Here is a 21,167-nt window from a genome sequence, read left to right as displayed (position 1 = left end):
GGGGGGGGGGAGACAGAGAAAAAGAAGGGGGGGAGGAGCTGGAAGCATCAACTCCCATATGTGCCTTGACCAGGCAAGCCCAGGGTTTCGAACCGGTGACCTCAGCATTTCCAGGTCGACGCTTTATCCACTGCGCCACCACCGGTCAGGCCAAAAACCATCATATTGTTACTGCTGTACATACAACACAGACCAGCCTCTAGTCAGTCAGTATATACACTACAGACAAAATCTTATCTTTCACAATGTTTGAAACAAAAACTAGTTGTCAGCAAAGTCAATAGTTTTTGTTAAATTTTTTTGAAACTCCATCACCAAATGTATTCATAGCTATAACAGACAACTAAACCTCCTGGACACCAACAGAGTCATTTCCTATCCTGAGAACCTGAAATCAGTTCTGCTGTGTAACCTCCACATGGCTCTGTAGGAGAGGAAACTGTCTGGGATATATATTGAAATTTGATCTTAACCACCTACCTCTGAAGTGTAAAGTCCTACACAAACTATCTCCCAAAATATAAGTGAAAAAAATAAGCTAGAAAATGCCTCTAACTTTGCATGCCAAAATGAGGGTTCCACTTACAGATTAAAGTTTTGATTTTATTCAATGACAGTGAAGAAGCCATACACTATTGCTTGCTGGCCTCTGAAGCAAGCAGAGAAAGCAAAGTAAAATAGAAGGCCACACTCTTAATCTCCAAAAAGAGATTCCAGCTCAAATCCCTGCCCACTACTCATTAGCTGTATGAACCTGTGCAAAATATGTACCCTCTACAGATCCTTAGCCCATTCGTATGGGGACCACCCAGAGGTTACTGCTGGAGTTCAGTAAGACATACAGATGACCTTTGAACAAAATGAGTTTGAACTGTGGGGCACATTTATATGCAGATTTTGTTCAACTGGTCCACACAGTTCAAGAGTCAACTCTTCAGTTGGGAATCCGCATATGTGCAGGGTCACTGTAGTTACATCTGATTTTCAATCACATGTTGTTCAAGGGTCAGCTGTAAAGCAACTAATACCAATACTAGCACTTAACTAGTCCTTTCCCTCCCTTTTTAGAACCATTTCCAGTTTAGCTCACTGATAGAATAGCAAAAGTTTCTAAATTGCAGAGATGGACAAAATGAACACCCTCCAAATCAGCTTGATTCCATTAACTTCCCTCCCTTTATCTAATTAATCACCATTTATTCCTCAAGATCCTACCCCATGGCTACACCTGAGAAGCTTTCCCTAAAATGTTCACTCCTCTTTGCCCAAACTATAGCCTGTGAGTCAAATGCAGCCAACCATCTGTTTCAGTTAAGCTTTACTGGAATGATCATGCCCATTTATTTACATATTACCAATGGCTGCTCTTGCTACAAAGGCAAAATTGAGTAGTTGTGACAATGTATAACCCATAAAGCCTAAGATACTTACTATCCTAGACCTTTACAGAAAGTTTACTGCCCCTGCTCTATATGCCAGGGGTCCCCAAACTACAGCCCGTGGGCCGCACTTCCAGAAGGGGCACCTCTTTCATTGGTGGTCAGTGAGAGGAGCACTGTATGTGGCGGCCCTCCAACGGTCTGAGGGACAGTGAACTGGCCCCCTGTGTAAAAAGTTTGGGGACCCCTGATCTAAATCTTCCTAGCACCTGGAAGATAGTGGAAGAGAAAAGGAAGGTAGATAAAAATAAAAGAAACTGTGACTATTAGTGATTCACAGAACTAACAGTTCCCAGAGGTTAAGTGACTAACACAAGGTCACACAATTCATTAGCAGCCCAGTTGTAAAAAGAACCCAGTTCTTCAAACTCCCCATGTTCTGCCATACCACACTGTGAGCTCTTGGCTTAGTGTGCAGATCTTTTACTTTTCTAGTTGAGGTAAAATTTCCTTCACTCTCTAGAATAGTTTCTAGTATTTACCTAAGCTAGTCTCAAAATTCCAGCACTACAGCCTGACCTGTGGTGGCACAGTGGGTAAAAGCATCGACCTGGAACACTGAGGTTGCTGGTTCAAAACCCTGGGCTTCCCTGGTCAAGGCACATATGGGAGTTGATCGTTTCTGCTCCTCCCTCCCTTCTCTCTCTGTCTCTCTCACTCTAAAATGAATAAATAAAATCTAAAAAAAAAAAAAAAAAAAGCCAAAATTCCAGCACTACAACTGCCTCATTTTTCCCCTACCCCTGTTCTCTGCCAGGAAAATTAAACCACTTAAATAGCCCTTTCTTAGCACTGGACAAGATGCCACCACTGTCCCAGTAAAATCCTTATTTTGAACTGTGTCTGTGTCAAAGAGGTAAGAGTGTAGAGGTGGCTGCAACAATGTATCTATGGCACAACTCTGCCAGAGTACTTGGGCTCAGCAATTTGTCTTTTCAGGTAGACAGTGATTCTACCCATACCCTCATATCAAGAAATACCTTCAGGACCAAATCCTTGACCTAATGAGGAAGAGCCCTTATTCGAGTCCAACGCTGAGGCAGCTGGCTGCCAGGCACTAGAGCCTGAACTGAGTCATGAGCCCTGGCCTAAAACATTGTACACCCAACTATGGCTGTCAGGCTGATCCCCAAATTTGAATGCCACTGAACATGACCTGCTTCAAAAGGCTAGTGTTTTGTTTTGTTTTATTGAGAGAGACAGAGATAGGAACATACAGGGACAGACAGACAAGAAGGAGAGAGATGAGAAGCATGAATTCTTCGTCGCAGCATCTTAGTTGTTCATTGATTGCTTTCTCATATGTGCGCTGACTTTTACTGGGGGGCTAAAGCCAAGTCTGTGACCCCTTGCTCAAGCCAGTGACCTTGGGTCAGGTCTAAGATCCCACAAACAAGCAGCAACCCCTGTGCTCAACTGGTGAGACTGCGCTCAAGCCCACGGCCTCAGGGTTTTGAACCTGGGTCCCCTGGGTCCCAATCCAATACTCTATCCACTGCGGCATCACCCGGTCAGGCAAATAGGCTAGTGATTTTTTTTTTTTTTTTTTTTTTACAGAAACAGAGTCAGAAAGAGGGATAGATAGGGACAGACAGGCAGGAACAGAGAGATGAGAAGCATCAATCATTAGTTTTTTGTTGCGACACCTTAGTTGTTCATTGATTGCTCTCTCATATGTGCCCTGACTGCGGGCCTTCAGCAGACCGAGTGACCCCTTGCTCAAGCCAGCAACCTTGGGTCCAAGCTGGTGAGCTCAGGGTCTCGAACCTAGGTCCTCCGCATCCCAGTCCAAAGCTCTATCCATTGTGCCACCGCCTGGTCAGGCTAGGCTAGTGATTTTTAAAATGGCAATCACTCTGCCTCTCTGATTTTATCTGACACTACCACTACTTAACATACTCCATCACTCAGCAGTGATGACCTCTTCCTCTTCATGCTCCCCCCACTTGTATCTTCATAACACTTCTACTGTATAAGGAAACAGCTATCTGCTCAGAGCCAGATGCAAAACTTACTGATGGACTCTAACTAGGACTGTGGCCTTGACAACATATTCTAATCAAGTGAGTCAACAGGTTACAGGGTGTCCTCGGGTTATAACAATTCCGTTCCAACAGTGACATAACTCGAATTTTGGTGTAAGTCAAAACACACCCTGCCTAACACAAACAGAACACTTGCACTTTTTTAACAGTCCAAAATGGCACAGGTAATCATCCTGGGAGACACCAACTCCCTCACTCATAGCCACATTACTGTGTATTCTTCTGCTGCACGCAACCAAACTAGTTCGCCCATGTAGTCTGTAAGTATGACACTAACACCGTAAGCCAAAAACACGTCTCAGTTTTTCAAAGTATTTACAGGATGAGTGTTGTAACCTTGAAATGTCTACGTCTAAACTGTCATAACCCAAGGACTCTCTGTATATAGTATAACTTCTAGAAGCCAGAAAAATTTTATCTAATTAAAGTCTTGCGTGGCCTGCCCTGTGGTGGCACAGTGGATAAAGCGTCAACCTGAATGCTGAGATCGCCAGTTCAAAACCCCAGGCTTGCTTAGTCAAGGCACATATGGGAGTTGATGCTTCCTGCTCCTCTCTCACTCTCTCTCTCTCTCCTCTCTCTAAAATTAATAAATAAAATCTTAAAAAAAAAAGTCTTGCCTCCCTGACCACGGTGGCACAGTGGATAGAGCGCCACTAGGAAGCAGAGAGCCCAGGTTCAAAACCCCAAGGTTGTCGGCTTGAGCGTGGACTCACCAACTTGAGCGCAGGGTCGCTAGCTTGAGCATGGGATCGTAGACATGACCCCATGGTTGCTGGCTTGAATCCAAGGTCACTGGCTTGAGCAAAGGGTCACTTGCTCTGCTGTAGCCTACCAGTCAAGGCACATATGAGAAAGCAATCAATGAACTAAGAAGTTGCAACAACTAAGATGAGAAGAACTGATGCTTCTCATCTCTCTCCCTTCCTGTCTGTCCCTGTCTGTCCCTGTATCTCTCTCTCTGTCACACACACACAAAAAAAAGTCTTGCCTGACCTGTGTTGGCACAGTGGATAAAGCATCAGGCTGGAACGCTAAGGTCACTGGTTCGAAACCTCAGGGTTGCCCAGTCAAGACATATACGAGAAGCAACTAGGAGGCTGATGTTTCCCACTCCTCTTCCACCGCCCTTCTCTCTCCGCTCTCTCTAAAATCAATAAAATCTTTAAAAACAAAAATAAATACAAACTTCTGCTTTCGCTAGACAAGTAGATATTTTCCTTCCCACATTTACATGTAATATGAACACCTCCTACCTCCTATCAATATACACATACCTAAACATAGGGTGGCCGGGTCATCTGATTTTCCTTGGCAGTAACTCCTTACTTTAACATGTTAGGGTCAAGATACATGGTCAAGGGCCCAGCTAACAGGATAGATTCAAGAACACAGGCTATAGCCCTGGCCGGTTGGCTCAGCGGTAGAGCGTCGGCCTAGCGTGCGGAGGACCCGGGTTCGATTCCCGGCCAGGGCACACAGGAGAAGCGCCCATTTGCTTCTCCACCCCTCCGCCGCGCTTTCCTCTCTGTCTCTCTCCTCCCCTCCCGCAGCCAAGGCTCCATTGGAGCAGAGATGGCCCGGGCGCTGGGCATGGCTCTGTGGCCTCTGCCTCGGGCGCTGGAGTGGCTCTGGTCGCAATATGGCGACGCCCAGGATGGGCATAGCGTCGCCCCTGGTGGGCGTGCCGGGTGGATCCCGGTCGGGCGCATGCGGGAGTCTGTCTGACTGTCTCTCCCTGTTTCCAGCTTCAGAAAAATGAAAAAAAAAAAAAAAAAAAAAAAGAACACAGGCTACAATGCAGGGTCTTTCAACTACCCTCCAGAAATTTACTCATACTTGAGAATTAACCCTCAAATAACCAGAAAGTCCTAAGGTTATGCTAAATCTTAGCTTCGAAACTAATGGAACTCACATTTCTTTCAGTGTGACATCATACCTTAAGTTAAGGCACTGATGTCCATTTCTTTTCAAAGTAAACTTTGTGACTTCTTCTTTCTCAGCCTTACCAGGCCCCTCCACTCTCTGACCAATCTCCAAATAACTTATTTTTTTTACAGAGAGAGAGTCAGAGAGGAGGACAGACAGGGACAGACAGACAGGAACGGAGAGAGATGAGAAGCATCAATCATTAGCTTTTTGCCACGACACCTTAGTTGTTCATTGATTGCTTTCTCATATGTGCCTTGACCGTGGGCCTTCAGCAGACCGAGTAACCCCTTGCTTGAGCCAGTGACCTTGGGTCCAAGCTGGTGAGTTTCGCTCAAACCATATGAGCCCGCATTCAAGTTGGCGACCTTGGGGTCTCGAACCCGGGTCTTCCGCATCCTAGTCCGACGCTCTATCCAGTGCGCCACCACCTGGTCAGGCCAAATAACTTTTTAAAAATTATTTTCCAGACCTGGGCCAGTTGGCTCAGTGGTAGAGTGTCGGCCCACTGTGTGGATGTCCCGGGTTCAATTTCTGGTCAGGGCACATAGGAAAAGTGACCATCTACTTCTCTACGCCTCCCCCTCCCCTTTCTCTCTCTCTTCTTCTCCCATACCCATGGTTCAACTGGTTCAAGAGTATCGGCCCCAGGAGCTGAGGATAGTTCCATGGAGCCTCCACCTTAGGCGTTAAAAATAGCTTCGTTGTGAGCATGGCCCAAAATGGGCAGAGCATTGGCCCTAGACAGGAGTTCCCGGATGGCTCCCAATTGGGGTGTATGCAGGAGTCTATCTCACTTGGAAAAGAAAAGAAAAAAATAAATTATTTTCCAAATATCTATTTTTTTTAGAGAGAAAGAGAAAGTACACATGCATTAGAGAAAGAGGGGAAGGGAGAGAGATAAGAAGCATTAACTTGTAGTTGTGGCACTTCAGTTGTTCACTGACTGATTTCTTATATGTGCCTTGAAGAGGTGGCTCCAACTGAGCCAGTGACCCCTTGCTCAAGCCAGCAACCATGGGCTACAGCCAGAGACCTTGGGCTTCAAACCAGTGACCTTGGGGTCATGTCTATGCTCCCACACTCAAGCTGGAGACCCTGTGCTTAAGCTGGATGAGCTTAAGCTGGTAACCTCGGGGTTTTGAACCTGGGTCTTCTATGTCCCAGGTTGATGCTCTATCCACTGTTCCACCACTTGGTCAGGCCCAAATATCATTTTTATTCAAAGGCAGCCAACTCATTCTTCATTATCAGGAAATGATAAATTCTCTGAAATCTCTTCCTGGTTCCATTTGATCATTCACTGTCTGGGTTTTTTTTGTTTGTTTGTTTGTTTTGTATTTTTCTGAAGTTGGAAAAGGGAGGCAGTCAGACAGACTCTCGCATGCGCCTGACCGGGATCCACCCAGCATGCCCACCAGGAGGCGATGCTCTCCCCATCTGGGGCATTGCTCTGTTGCAACCAGAGCCATTCTAGCGCCTGAGGCAGAGGCCATGGAGCCATCCTCAGCGCCTGGGCCAACTTTTTTTGCTCCAATGGAGCTTTGGCTGCGGGAGGGGAAGAGAGAGACAGAGGGGAAGGAGAGGGGGAGGGGTGGAGAAGCAGATGGGCGCTTCTCCTGTGTGCCTTGGCCGGGAATTGAACCCGGGACTCCTGCAAGCCAGGCTGACGCTCTACCACTGAGCCAACCGGCCAGGGTTCACTGTCTGTTTTTAAGGTATAAACAGGTAACAGAATAAGAATATGGTAAAAAGGCCCTGGCCGGTTGGCTCAGCGGTAGAGCGTTGGCCTGGAGTGCGGGGGACCTGGGTTCGATTCCCGGCCAGGACACATAGGAGAAGCGCCTATTTGCTTCTCCACCCCCCCCTTCCTCTCTGTCTCTCTCTTCCCCTCCCGCAGCCAAGGCTCCATTGGAGCAAAGATGGCCCGGGCGATGGGGATGGCTCCTTGGCCTCTGCCCCAGGCGCTAGAGTGGCTCTGGTCGCGGCAGAGCGACGCCCCGGAGGGGCAGAGCATCGCCTCTGGTGGTTGTGCCGGGTGGATCCCGGTCTGGCGCATGCGGGAGTCTGTCTGTCTCTCCCCATTTCCAGCTTCAGAAAAATAAAAAATAAATAAAAAAATTTAAAAAAGGATAAAAGAGACTGACAGCTTATCTGTAGATTTCAATTTTCTATGCTTAAAAAAAAAACATTTCTATGCTTTGTCCCTTTTCCTGCCTTGCCCAACACACACATATCTCCTCCAGAAAGTCCTTTTCAACTGAACAAAGTGGTAAGAAGACTTACATCTCACTCAGTGCACTGGAGGCATTGACCTAAACAAATGAATTCATACACCCGTCTTGGGAATACCCTGCTAGGTTCTGTCACTGCTCAGTCTAACCTCCAGTACTCAGGCAAGTGTTCACTTAACTATGCCACCTCATCACATTGCCCTGGAAATTCAAGTTAATTCTGGACACCAACAAGAGGTCTCTTAAAAACATCTTTTTTTTTTTTTTTTTTTTAATATTTTATTGATTGATTTTTTTTAGAGAGAGAGGAGTGAGAGAGAGAGACAGAGAGAGAGAGAGAAGGGGGAGGAGCAGGAAGCATCAACTCCCATATGTGCCTTGACCAGGCAAGCCCAAGGTTTCGAACCGGCGACCTCAGTGTTCCAGGTCGACGCTTTATCCCACTGCGCCACCACAGGTCAGGCAACATCTTTTAATTATAAGATATTACATATTAATGTTATCCAATACAACTTTGATTTTCCCCAATCTTGGGTGGGCAAGTTTCAATACCTGAACGAATACAGATCTAATGCAGGAAAGACTGACACAGTAATAGCAACAATGTTCTCGGCTGCCTTCCCTTTGCCATACTGTCCCCCTTCCCTCATCTTGCCCCTTATCCCAAATTCAAGGAACATCAGCTGGCTACTCACAGTTGATGCAGAATAGAACTACTACCAGCCAAGTCTAGTCAACTTCACCTAATCCTCATAACAATTCTATGAGATAGGTACTAACATCCCATTTTTACAGTGAGGAAACTGATGTTCAGTAAGGTTAAGTGGCAAAGAAGGGACTTTTTTTTTTTTTTTTTTAGATTATATTTATTCATTTTAGAGAGAGGAGAGAGAGAGAGAGAGAGAGAGAAAGGGGGAAGAGCAGATAGCATCAACTCCCATATGTGCCTTGACTGGGCAAGCCCGGGGTTTTGAACCAATGACCTCAGCATTCCAGCAAAGAAGGAACTTTAAAGACTTATCTGCTTGGTTCCAATGTTCTTTCCAGTGGTCGGCAAACTCATTAGTCAACAGAGCCAAATATCAACAGTACAACGATTGAAATTTCTTTTGAGAGCCAGATTTTTTAAACTTACACTATATAGGTAGGTACATTGTTATTAACTTAATTAGAGTACTCCTAAGCTGGCCAAAGGGCCGCATGTGGCTCACGAGCCGCAGTTTGCCGACCAGGGTCTAGACCACACTGCCCCTGACCACACAACACAGATGTTACTCTTTATTCAGAAACATTACTTAGAATTACACATATTAGGGTACTCACTTCACTTCACCAAACTACTTTATAAGCTCCTTGGGCTAAGAACACAGAAGTAAAAAAAAACTAAGAAACTTGACTGTCAAAATATCAGATCTGAGTTCAAATCCTAACTATATTACTTACTAGTTGTATGACCTTAAGCTAGTCTCAGTTTACTTTTCTCTAAGGTGATGGTACCTACACCATAAGACCTGTTGTTAAGAATTAAATGAGATGTCTAACAATTAGTACTAGTTCAGAGGGTGGCATGTGAAAATATTAATTCCCACACTACTAGCCACATTATCTCAAACAAGTCACTTAAACAGGTAAGACTGTTTTCTCATCTGTTAAACTAAAAAGAAAAGAATGTACTCTAAATATCACACAGTGTGCCTGACCTGTGGTGGCGCAGTGGATAAAGCGTCGACCTGGAAATGCTGAGGTCGCCGGTTCGAAACCCTGGGCTTGCTTGGTCAAGGCACATATGGGAGTTGATACTTCCAGCTCCTCCCCCCTTCTCTCTCTCTGTCTCTCCTCTCTCTCTCTCTGTGTCTCTCCCTCTCCTCTCTCTAAAAAAATATTAATAAATAAAAAATAAATTAAATATCACACAGTGTGGTTGTAAGGATAAAATGAGATGTGTCAAAGCTCTTTGTGAGTAGTAAAGCACTAGAAAAATGTAAGGTATGGTCCCCAGCAGAGCTTACCAGAATGCCTTACACAAAACAGATTTCAGTAAATGTCTGATAAATGCTACATAAAAGGGGATTTTGTTAATGTTGACATGTCATTTCATGACATCTGAAATCATCTTTTGAGAGCAGTACTAACTCATGCGCATCTTTATCCCAAGAACAAGAAGCAAAGTCAACTCAGAGGCACTTGTTAAAAATCACCTTAATTCACCCTACCATGAGGACCCTACGGCTCTCATTCACAAGCAATATTTAAGCTCTCCTCATGAAACAGTAAACAAATAAGCCACATAACAAATAAACTGAACCTCACTTCTGACTGGCTTTGGTGTGCTTTTGTATTCTAAATGCTTTTGTCTTATAGTCAGGAAATCTGGAACATTTAAAGAGGTACAATGTTACTGTGGAGAAGATAAAATATTAAAAACTTCCGTTACTGGGACAAAATGATATTAAAAACTTCTACCTTCTGCAACTCCACTGTCTTCTTCCAAGCTTCCTCTTATATCCCACTGCTGTAGATAGACATAGGACTTCTTAGCCTGAAGTGAACTGCCAATAGAAAGCAAAACAGACCTGACCACGCGGTGGCACAGTGGATAGAGCATCTGACTGGGACACAGAGGACGCAAGTTTGAAACCCCGAGGTCGCCGGCTTGAGCATGGGCTCATCCGGCTTGAGCACAGGGTTGCTGGCTTGAGCATGGGATCATAGACATGACCCCATGGTTGCTGGCTTGAAACCCAAGGTCGCTGGCTTGAGCAAGGGGTTACTCGCTCTGCTGTAGCTGTAGCCCCCGAGTCAAGGCACATATGAGAAAGCAATCAATGAATAACTAGAGACTAAGGAGCCGCAACGAAGAATTGATGCTTCTCATTTCTCTCCCTTCCTGTCTGTCCCTATTTGTCCCTCTCTGTGTCTCTCTGTCTGTCACAAAAAAAGGGGGGGAAGGAAAACAGGCTCATCTCTAATTGCTAGTTCATACCTTCTCTAGTTGGGCTGGAATTTAGCATTTCCTTTTAAAGGCCTTCTCTTCCATTTCCTGCTGGGTCGGAGTAAAAATATACAGTTTATATCAACAGGTTTAATTAAACAGAGCAATTACTACACATCAGCAAGATGAGCCAACATGTGATGGTATCTTCCACTAGAAGTGGAGGTCACAGGAATTACTCCCCTAGACTGTGAGCTTCAGCAGTTTTCTTTCAGGGATCTCAGGGCAGTTTAGTTCTCGTCTAACATACTTAAACAATCCTCCATCTTAAAAACCCCAAGACCATGCTCTTAAATGAGATGAATTTTTCATGTCATTTAAGCAATATGTTAACAGCTGCCCAGATTAGCTGTTTTCAATAACAGCCCAGCAGGCTCTTCTAACCCTAACTGAATCCAAGGAGGAATCACAAAGTAGCCTCAAAGGTTGGTTTCAAGGAAATGACAATATACATAGTTTACTCATAAACATCTCTACAATGGAAGAATCAGAAGAAAATCCAAAGATCACCCTCCAACCTAATTCTAGTTTTTAGTTGGACTCCTCTTCCCAGCAACTTCTTTCAAGACTTGGCAAGCAGGCCACAATGTAATAAAAAGTAGAGATTTCTGGTATTCCCCAACCTATTACTTCCTATTGCTTTCTTGAACGAGTGGGTAAACTACTAATACACATCAATGCTAGTAAGCAACTAAAACTGACCAGCAGAGTCCCTAACCAGTTGGCTCAGTAGCAGAGTGTCGGCCTGACAGGTGGAGGTACCAGGTTCGATTCCCAGTCAGGGCACACAGGAGAAGCAACCACCTGCTTCTCCCCTCTCTCTCCCACTTCTCTCTATTCTCCTCCCACAGCCATGGCTCAATTGTCTTGAATGCATCGGTCCCAGGCGATGAGGATGGTTCCTTGGAGCCTCCACCTCAGGAGCTAAAAATAGCCTGGTTGTAAGCATTGGCCCCAGATGGGGGTTGCTGGGTGGATCCCACTCAGGGAGCGTGCAAGAGTTTGTCTATCTCCCCTCCTCTCACTTGGAAAAGAAGAGAAAAAATAAAACCTAACCAGCAGGAAGCAAAATTATAAAGGCAAAGATAATTCACAAACTGAATAACAACAAACAAGCCTGACCTATGACCTATGATGGCACATTGGACAGAGCATCAACCTGGAATGCCAACGTCACTAGTAAAAACACTGGGCTTGCCTGGGTCAAGGCACATACATGAAGCAACAACTACGAATTGATGCTTCCTGCTCCTCCCCCCCTTCCTCTTTCTCTATCCTCTCTCTAAATAAGTAAAAATAACTACACAAACTATGTGTTTTATATTTGAGGTCAAATATATAACTTCTTAACAATCCCACCCATACCACTCCAAGCCCTCTCAGATAAATGGTGGCACTTGTTGGTCAAGAGCAGAAGTTAGTATCTTTCAAATTTAAGAAAATCATCTCTCAGCCCTGGCTGGCTGGCTCAGTGGTAGAGTGTCAGCCTGGCGTGCAGGAGTCCCGGGTTCGATTCCTGGCCAGGGCACACAGGAGAAGCGCCCATCTGCTTCTCCACCCGTCCCCCTCTCCTTCCTCTCTGTCTCTCTCTTCCCCTCCTGCAGCCAAGGCTCCATTGGAGCAAAGTTGGCCCGGGCGCTGAGGATGGCTCTGTGGCCTCTGCCTCAGGCGCTAGAATGGTTGCTACAGAGCAACGCCACAGATGGGCAGAGCATCGTCCCCTGGTGGGCATGCCAGGTGGATCCTGGTCAGGCACATGCAGGAATCTATCTGACTGCCTCCCCGTTTCCAACTTCAGAAAAATACAAAAAAAAAGAAAAGAAAATCATCTTTCTTGGGGTGATAAACCACACACAGCGCAATGTACAGATTATATGTATAGAACTGTACACTTGAAACCTATATAATTTTATTAACCAATGTCACCCCAATGAATCCAATTTAAAAAGAGAGAAAATCAAGGCCCTGGCCAGTTGGCTCAGTGGTGGAACGTCAGCCCAGTGTGGATGTCCCAGGTTCAATTCCTGCTCAGAGCACACAGAAGAAGCGACCATCACCTGCTTCTCCACCCTCCCCCTTCTTTCTCTTCATCTCCTGCAACCATGGCTTGATTGGTTCAAGTGAGTTGGCCCTGGGTACTGAGAATGGCTCAGTGGCCTCCACCTCAGGTGCTAAAAAATAGTTCAGTTGTTGAGCAACTGGAGCAGCCTCAGATGGGCAGGGTATCGCCTCACAGGGGACTTGTCAGGTAGATCCTGGTCGGGGCGCATATGGGAGTCTGTCTCTCTGCCTCCCCTCGTCTCAATTTAAAAAAAAAGAAAATCATCACCCAAGTAATCTTCTCTTTCTCCTCTACTACTCACTGAAGGCCCATTTATTTAGTGACAGATTTCATATACACCAAAGAATAACTTAGAGCCTATTTCTCTCAACATACTAGGAATAAATTATTTCACTTGAATCTTTTAAAATCTCTAGCTAAGAGAAGACCATCCAAACAGCTCCTATACTCGAGTAAGTGGTACCTAACTAAACCAAGGTTTCAAAAATCTTTTTTTTCTTTTCTTTTTTTCTGAAGCTGGAAACGGGAAGGCAGTCAGACTCCCGCATGCGCCCGACCAGGATCCACCCTGCATGCCCACCAGGGGGCGATGCTCTGCCTATCTGGGGCGTCGCTCTGTCACGACCAGAGCCACTCTAGCGCCTGGGGCAGAGGCCAAGGAGCCATCCCCAGCGCCCAGGCCATCTTTTGCTCCAATGGAGCGTTGGCTGCGGGAGGGGAAGAGAGAGACAGAGAGGAAGGAGAGGGGGAGGGGTGGAGAAGCAGATGGGCACCTCTCCTGTGTGCCCTGGCCGGGAATCAAACCCTGGACTTCCGCACGACAGGCCGATGCTATACCACCGAGCCAATCAGCCAGGGCCACAAAAATCTTTTGTTTTGCCTGACCAGGCGGTGGCGCAGTGGATAGAGCGTCGAACTGGGATGCAGAGGACCCAGGTTCGAGACCCTGAGGTGGCCAGCTTGAGCACGGACGGGCTCATCTGGTTTGAGCAAAAAGCTCACCAGCTTGGACCCAAGGTCGCTGGCTCTAGCAAGGGATTACTCAGTCTGCTGAAGGCCTGTGGTCAAGGCACATATGAAAAAGCAATCAATGAACAACTAAGGTGTTGCAACGTGCAAGGAAAAACTAATGATTGATGCTTCTCATCTCTCCGTCCCTGTCTATCCCTCACTCTGACTCACTCTCTCTAAAAAAAATAAAAAAAAAATCTTTTGTTTCTAAGAGTGGAATATTCTGTATGCAACAGTCTTTAAAATGAAATGCAAGATCCTTCCAAATCTATCTTCAGCCATCGCTAAAAAAACGTGGTTATTTCCCTAAAACCTGGAAAGAGGGAGCCCTGTACCTGAGGTAACTAACTATATTCTGCTGGCCTCAGTTACCCTCTATTGTTTCAGTTGCCCAAGTATTTCCTTGCATTGCTCAATTCTTAGCAAACATACTACACTCCCAAAATAGGCAAGAGAATATATATTAGAAGACTCCTCTGGAAGGAAAAACTTCCATCACATGAATTCAAGAGACTTAAGGAAAAGCTGCTGCTACTAAAATCAAAGGTCTAACTTATTCATCCAACAAATACAGTGTATCCAAAAGTGCACATGGTGCACTTTTGACCAGTCACAGAAAAGCAACAAAAGACGATAGAAATGTGAAATCCGCACCAAATAAAAGGAAAACTCTCCCAGTTTCATACCTATTCAGTGCAGTTCGATGTGGACTCACGCACAGACTTTTTAGGGCTCCTTAGCTAGCTATCCCGTATAGCCTCTACAGACTCGTCACTGACTACCAGAACGGGGTTTCTCCACTAAACTGCTGGTTTCCTTCAACTGCTTATCCCACCGACTAATGTTATTCCTATGTGGTGGCGCTTTGTTGTAGCGTGCCGATATTCACAGATTCAAATTTAGCGAGCCACAGAACACACTGAACTTTCCTCTGTGCCGTCCACAACTGGACTGGCATGGCCATGGGCTGCTCCGCTGTATACACGGTGTTATGTCATCATCTGCACATGCGCACATGCTGCCACATTATCCTACAGAAACTGGGAGGGTTTCCCTTTTATTTGGTGCAGATTTCACATTTCTATCGTCTTTTGTTGCTTTCCTGTGACCGGTCAAAAGTGCACCGTGACTTTACGGACACACTGTATTTATTAAACAACTACTCTGTGCAAGGCTCTATATATTCAGTGATGAACAAAACAGGTATAGTTCCCATCCTGACAAAAGAAATGTTTGTGAGATAGAAAAGTAAACAAATGATAAACAATTATAATTACAAAAGGCTATGAATAGGGCAACCTTAGGTCCCACTGTAACCAGGACACACTGATCTCTACTTATCCCAGTGTAAAACAAAATCAATCCCCTTTACTCTCAGAAATGTCCCTGGTTAAACTATATATAAATGGTATGTCACCTTAGCTCGAATAAGGTATTATAAAGAGAACAATGGGGGCAAATTACTTTAGCCTGGTTAATCAAAGACATTTTAGAATAGGTACCATTTAACTAACTCCTGATAGATAATGCTCCAGTCATTTTGGTATGAGTGTTGCAAGTACAGGGGACTGCAAAGGCTACAATAAGGCCTGGGGTATTATTATTATTAATCAGTATGAACTCTGGCAGATAGAACTAACGAGTCAAAAAAGTGATTTGGGGCCTGACCAGGTGATGGCACAGTGGATAGAGCAGCGGACTGGGATGCGAAGGACCCAGGTTCAAGACCCCCGAGGTCACCAGCTTGAGTGTGGGCTCATCTGGTTTGAGCAAAGCTCACCAGCTTGAACCCAAGGTCACCGGCTCGAGCAAGGGGTTACTCAGTCTGTTGAAGGCCCACGGTCAAGGCACATATGAGAAAGCAATCAATGAACAACTAAGGTGTCGTAACAAAAAACTGATGATTGATGCTTCTCATCTCTCTCCATTCCTGTCTGTCTGTCCCTATCTATCCCTCTCTCTGACTCTTTAAAAAAAAAGAAAAAAGTGATTTGGGGATTTTCAGAGATCAGTCTGCACATTCAAGATTAAAATACCTTAAACTCTAATTTTTTTGGCCTGACCTGTAGTGGCGCAGTGGATAAAGCATCAACCTGGAACACTGAGGTCACAGGTTTGAAACCCTGGGCTTGCCTGGTGAAGGCATATACAGGAAGCAACTACTGTAAATTGGTGCTTCCCGCTTCTCCCTTCTCTCTCTCTGTCCCTCTTCTCTCTCTCAAAATCAATAAATAAAAAAGTTAATTTTATTATACCTCACAATTCAAACAGAAAGACCAAAATGAAGCTCTAAGGCAGTGGTTTTCAAATTTTTATAGGTCATGAATGCCTGAGAACTTGAAAAATACTCCAAATCTTCACCTAGGACAAACATTAATGTGTGCACATAAGCAATTTCAGGAGGTTTACAGGCAAGAACCCTACCCCACCCCACCAACTCCAGAAGTTCATTCATGAACTCCAGTTGGGTTTTTTTTGAAGCCCTCTTTCACAAAGGACAAAAGCAAGCTCTCAAAACTCTATTTCTCTACTTGGGCATCAATATGTTTCTTAAAATATTCTGAAAATAACCAGGAATAAAACTAAACATTTTTTTAAAGATATCAGAATAAGCGATTGTAATTCAATGAAAAAAACGAAAACAAAACAATGGACATGGTATGTATTACCAAGAGGCAATGAGACTCAATTTTCCCACCATTTTGGAGAGCCAGAACTACCCTCAAGTCCTTACCTTACTAACATTGAGTGAAGCTAGGGGAGGAGGGGTTTCTGTTCGGTCATTAATTATTTCCACTTCTGAAACATATTGTAAGTTTATGAGCAAGATGTCTGCATGGTTGGGCTTTCCACTGGAAGAGGGGCATTCTGGTGAGAAAATAAAGTTAAGGAAAACAGGGGCAGACAGAGCATTGACACAACCCAAAAGGAGCATGGAAAACACAATTCACAATTCACACAAGGCTTTTGTAAAAGGTATGCCATGAGCAAGAGGGGGGCAGCCTTACAAGAATCACAACTCCCCTCAAGAAATCTCTGTCTGTCACCTTCCTCCTGCTCAACATAGCAAAAAGATCTCAAACTTTTCAAAGCCTCTACAATTCAAAATTGGAAGCCTCAAAAGGATTTCTGTCACCTCTCTACCAGTTTTATGAGAGGTGTAATGCAGTTTTAATGCCTTATGTATACTTCTTGTCTTGAACCTAATGAACCACGTAGAAGAAACAGTGCTGCTTTCTGCTTTTGATGTAATACTCTATCTGTACAGTGCTATTATCACTTTTTCAGAGTTGAGATTTCCCATTCTGCACAAGAGAAAACTATAGCACTAGAAAAGAAGCCAATTCAAGGTGACCAAGCTAGTTAACCCATTCATTCATTCATTCACTCACTCATTTTCCAACCATTTATTAAGAGCATACTGTATGCCAATTAAAAGCAGAGTAATTCCTCATTCCCAAACCCTTCCAACTAAACCACTAATGTAAAAAGATCTTATCTGACTAATCCAAGTATAAGTTCTTATATTTTTAAAAAAAGCAATTGTTCTTACTGTATTAGTTTCAGAGGTCATCTTCCTAAACTAGAAATCTACAACTAGAGCTTAAATGAATTAAAATACTTGCCAATCAAATACAACACTCAGTAGGAAACTTCCTTTTGAAAGACGCTACAAAGAATTATTCTTAAAAAAAATAATAATAAACTCCAAATAAACCCACCTGTGGCTCAAATAAAAGGGGGAAGGGTGGCACAATTATTACAATCAGGAAGTATTTTGTTTCCAAGACTGAGCTTCCTGGAGTAATTCAGAAATCATTTCCAACCCAAAAAAGCAGCCCATCTCTTCAATTCTGTTTATTACTGCTACTTTCAAAAAGGGATGCTACTTCTATGGAAAAGTCATGACTCCATGTAAGCTCTGCTGAGCAAGAGAACATAACTTACTCTTTCACCTGTAACCCACACATCTACATAAGCACCTTAAAAACGAGGTCATCTGTCTGGACCAGTTTTCCAATGCAAACATCCCCCCAACAGCAATTTTTAAATGACAGAGAAACCTGAAATTCAGCACCCCCCAGCCACCAATGGCACCACGCATACACGAACCAGCAAAAAAAGCCCCTACTCCCAGTTCAGATACAAACTGCCTGCACTTACTCTTCCCCCCCCCCAAACAGGCGAGACCCATTTGGTCACTACCCCACCCCTTTTCCTTGGACCAATTCCCATCAGTAACCACCTCCTCCTAAACTCCATATTCCTCCCTAGTCCTACTAACAGTTCCTTACTCTACACACCCCCTCCCCACTTGATTTTATCCGCCCCCCTTCCATCCGGGCTCAAATCCCCCAACCTCCTCCTACGCCCACCCGCTCCCTTGATCACTGTATCCCTTCTCATAGCGTTCCCCCAGAAAAGCCATCCGCGTGTCAAGACCCCCTCCACCCACCGACCCTCACACAGGGCCGAGCTCTCACAAGGGATGGGAGACAGGGTCCCCAAAGCGGACCGATGGACCCGCGAGATGGGGAGGGGAGCTCAGGGCCCTGCGCATGCGCTCCCAGCGCCGCGGTGGCCGGTCGCCCCTAGGCCCGGAGAGGGCCCTAGCCGCCGCCGCTCTCCCCCCCCCCCCCAACGCACATACACGCCGGCCTGGCCTCGGGCTCCGCGCAGGGAAGGATACTTAAAGCCAGCATTTTGGACTGGTAGTCGAAGGCTACCACCTCGCCCTGCAGCCGCTGCTCCTGGCACGTCCGGCACGACACCTGGCTCCCAACGCTGAAATACTCGCCCGGAGGAGCCGCCATCTTGGGAGAGCAGCCGCGGCCGGCGGCGGCGGCGGCGGCGGCAGCAGCGGGCGAAAGCCGGGCGCCCAGTAAGCGCCGCGACGCGACGCACGGGGCGAGCTGACGTCACACGCCAAGGCGTGGCCTGGCGCTGGGTGGGGCGGGATCCTAGGTGGAAGTGGAAGGAAGAGAAAAAAAAGGGGAATGTTAATTAACGTTTGTGCATGTGTGCCTGCTTGGTAAAGTGCTTGCAGTGTCCGTTTTAAAAGTTAAACGTAAAACACCTACGTGGAATGACAAGGGAAAGGAAAAAACTGCAGTCTCCATTATATGCACATCTTGACACAAGAATTTGATGAGTGAACTCTGAATCGAAGGCCCAGAAGACTTGACAGGACACTTTCACAAAATGATTTTAAATAGTTACAGAGTGGTAGTGGAAAAACATTGGCTATAGAATTAGCTAAACTGGAACCAAAATCCCAAACTGCCACTTGCTAAATTACATGACCTTGAACTTATTACCAAACCTGATCTTATTTCTTTTTTGTGTGTGTATGAGAGAGACAAGAAGAGAGAGATGAGAAGCATCAACATAGTTGCAGCACCTTAGTTGTTCATTGATTGCTTTCTCTTATGTGCCTTGATCTGAGGGCTCCAGCCCAGCCAGAGACCCCTTGCTCGAGCCAGCAATCTTGAGTTTCAAGTCAGTGACCTTTTTAAGCTCAAGCCAGCGACCATGGAGTCATGTCTGATTCCACGCTTAAGCCGGTGACCTCAGGGTTTTGAGCCTGGGTCTGCAGCATCCCAGATTGACACTCTATCCACTGAGCCACTGCCTGGTCAGGCTTTTTTAAGATTTTAAGTATTGAGTTGAGGCCTGACCTGTGGTGACACAGTGGATAAAGCATCGAGCTGGAATGCTGAGGTCGCCATTTCGAAACCCTGGGCTTGCCCGGTCAAGGCATATATGAGAGTTGATGCTTCCTGCTCCTCCCTCTTCTTGCTCTCTTCTCTGAAATGAATCAAGTCTTTAAAAAAAGTATTGATTTGAGAGAGAGAGAGAGAGAGAGAGAAGGAAGGGGAGAGGAGCAAGTAGCATCAACTCATAGTCGTTGGTTCTTAGTTGCTTCTCCTATGTGCTTTCTTTTTTTTTTTTTTGTATTTTTCCGAAGCTGGAAACGGGAAGAGACAGTCAGACAGACTCCCGCATGCGCCCGACCCGGATCCACCTGGCACGCCCACCAGGGGGCGACGCTCTGATGCTCTGCCCCTCCTGGGGGTCGCTCTGTTGCGACCAGAGCCACTCTAGCGCCTGGGGCAGAGGCCAAAGAGCCATTCCCAGCGCCCAGGCCATCTTTGCTCCAATGGAGCCTCGGCTGCGGGAGGGGAAGAGAGAGACAGAGAGGAAGGAGAGGGGGAGGGGTGGAGAAGCAGATGGGCGCTTCTCCTGTGTGCCCTGGCCAGGAATAGAACCCGGGACTTCTGCACGCCAGGCCGACGCTCTACCACTGAGCCAACCGGCCAGGGCCTCCTATGTGCTTTGACCTGGCAAGTCCTGGGTTCCAAACTGGCGACCTCAGCATTCCAGATCGACACTTTATCCACTGTGCCACCACAGGTCAGGCCCTATTTCTTTTTTTTTTTTTTTTTTTTTTTCTGTTTTCTTTTTCTTGGTCCTATTTCTTTATTCCTTCTGTATTAAATGTAAGGACCAAGAGAAGATCAGAGAATAAGCAGGGCACTAATGGAACAGGGAACTTAAGGGTTACAGGCAGGTCCTGCTCCTGTTCTGTTAGGAATAACATGCCCAAGGTCGTTCAAGAAGCAGAGACAGATAGGGACTCTGGGAGGCTGAAAGAAAGAGAGAGAAAAAAAGGAAAAAGAGACAAATGTTTGCATTCTATTGGTTAAGAGACCCTTATCAGAAGTTTATGTTTGAAATTCTCCACTGAGTAATACCCCCCCCCCGTAACTGCGCACGACCTCCCTAGCCAATGACTAACAGCCACATCAGCTTCTGTATGATGCTTGCTCATCCTAGATAGCCACCCTATAAAAAGGAGCCATTTTAGAAGCTCATGGCTGCAGTGCTCCAGTCTCTTCGGAGGTGTGGGTTGCCTGCAGTCCCTGCGCTGGTTTAGGGGGCTGCAGTGTTCCCCTGTGTGGGTTACCTGCAGTCCCTGCACAGGTTTAGAGGGCTGCAGTGTTCCCCTGTGTGGGTTACCTGCAGCCCCTGCACAGGTTTAGGGGGCTGCAGTGTTCCCTTGCATGGGTTGCCTGCAGTCCCTGTGCAGGTCTGCAATAAAACTTATAAAATTTACTTTGCGTCTGCTGTGGCCTATCTCGCTAGGATGTAACAGATGGAGGCCCCAGCGAGATTGGCCATGTAAGACCCCTCCTCACAGAGTGGGCTGCAGCAGACGTTGGTAGCTGGCCAGCCTCCGGCAGTTGCCGTTTGGAAACTGAATTTGGCTGATTCGAAACATTTAGAGTCTTGAGACTGTTTGTCAAGTCCCTCAGTGAGATCTTCTGAGCATGGCTTTTAAGGTCTATAGTGACCAAGGAAGTAACAGAAAAGGCAAATAAAGCCCAAAAGAAGTCAGGAAATACCAACTTTTGGCTCCAGCGCCCTAAGGGGCTTCATAGCTGTCATCAAGGC

The 21,167-nt window shown here is 45.8% G+C and overlaps 1 protein-coding gene across 1 annotated transcript in view; it reads right to left on the bottom strand.

Annotated features, from left to right (window-relative positions):
• LSM12 (LSM12 homolog) overlaps nt 1–18,607 on the bottom strand; it is a 33,006-nt gene extending 14,399 nt beyond the window's left edge. The window contains exons 1-2 of the mRNA XM_066263504.1: nt 18,403–18,607; nt 16,447–16,580 (exon numbers count right to left, since the gene is read on the bottom strand). Of these exons, the coding sequence (XP_066119601.1) occupies nt 16,447–16,580; nt 18,403–18,526 (258 nt within the window). The 5' untranslated portion in view covers nt 18,527–18,607. The remainder of the gene's footprint in view (nt 1–16,446; nt 16,581–18,402) is intronic.
• Between the last annotated feature and the right edge of the window lie 2,560 nt (nt 18,608–21,167).

The sequence above is a fragment of the Saccopteryx bilineata genome, chromosome 2 (assembly GCF_036850765.1).
Source record: "Saccopteryx bilineata isolate mSacBil1 chromosome 2, mSacBil1_pri_phased_curated, whole genome shotgun sequence".
Taxonomy (NCBI): Eukaryota; Metazoa; Chordata; class Mammalia; order Chiroptera; family Emballonuridae; genus Saccopteryx; species Saccopteryx bilineata.
The sequence above is the reverse complement of the archived record's forward strand: the minus strand, read 5'-3'. Positions and strand labels throughout refer to the sequence as shown.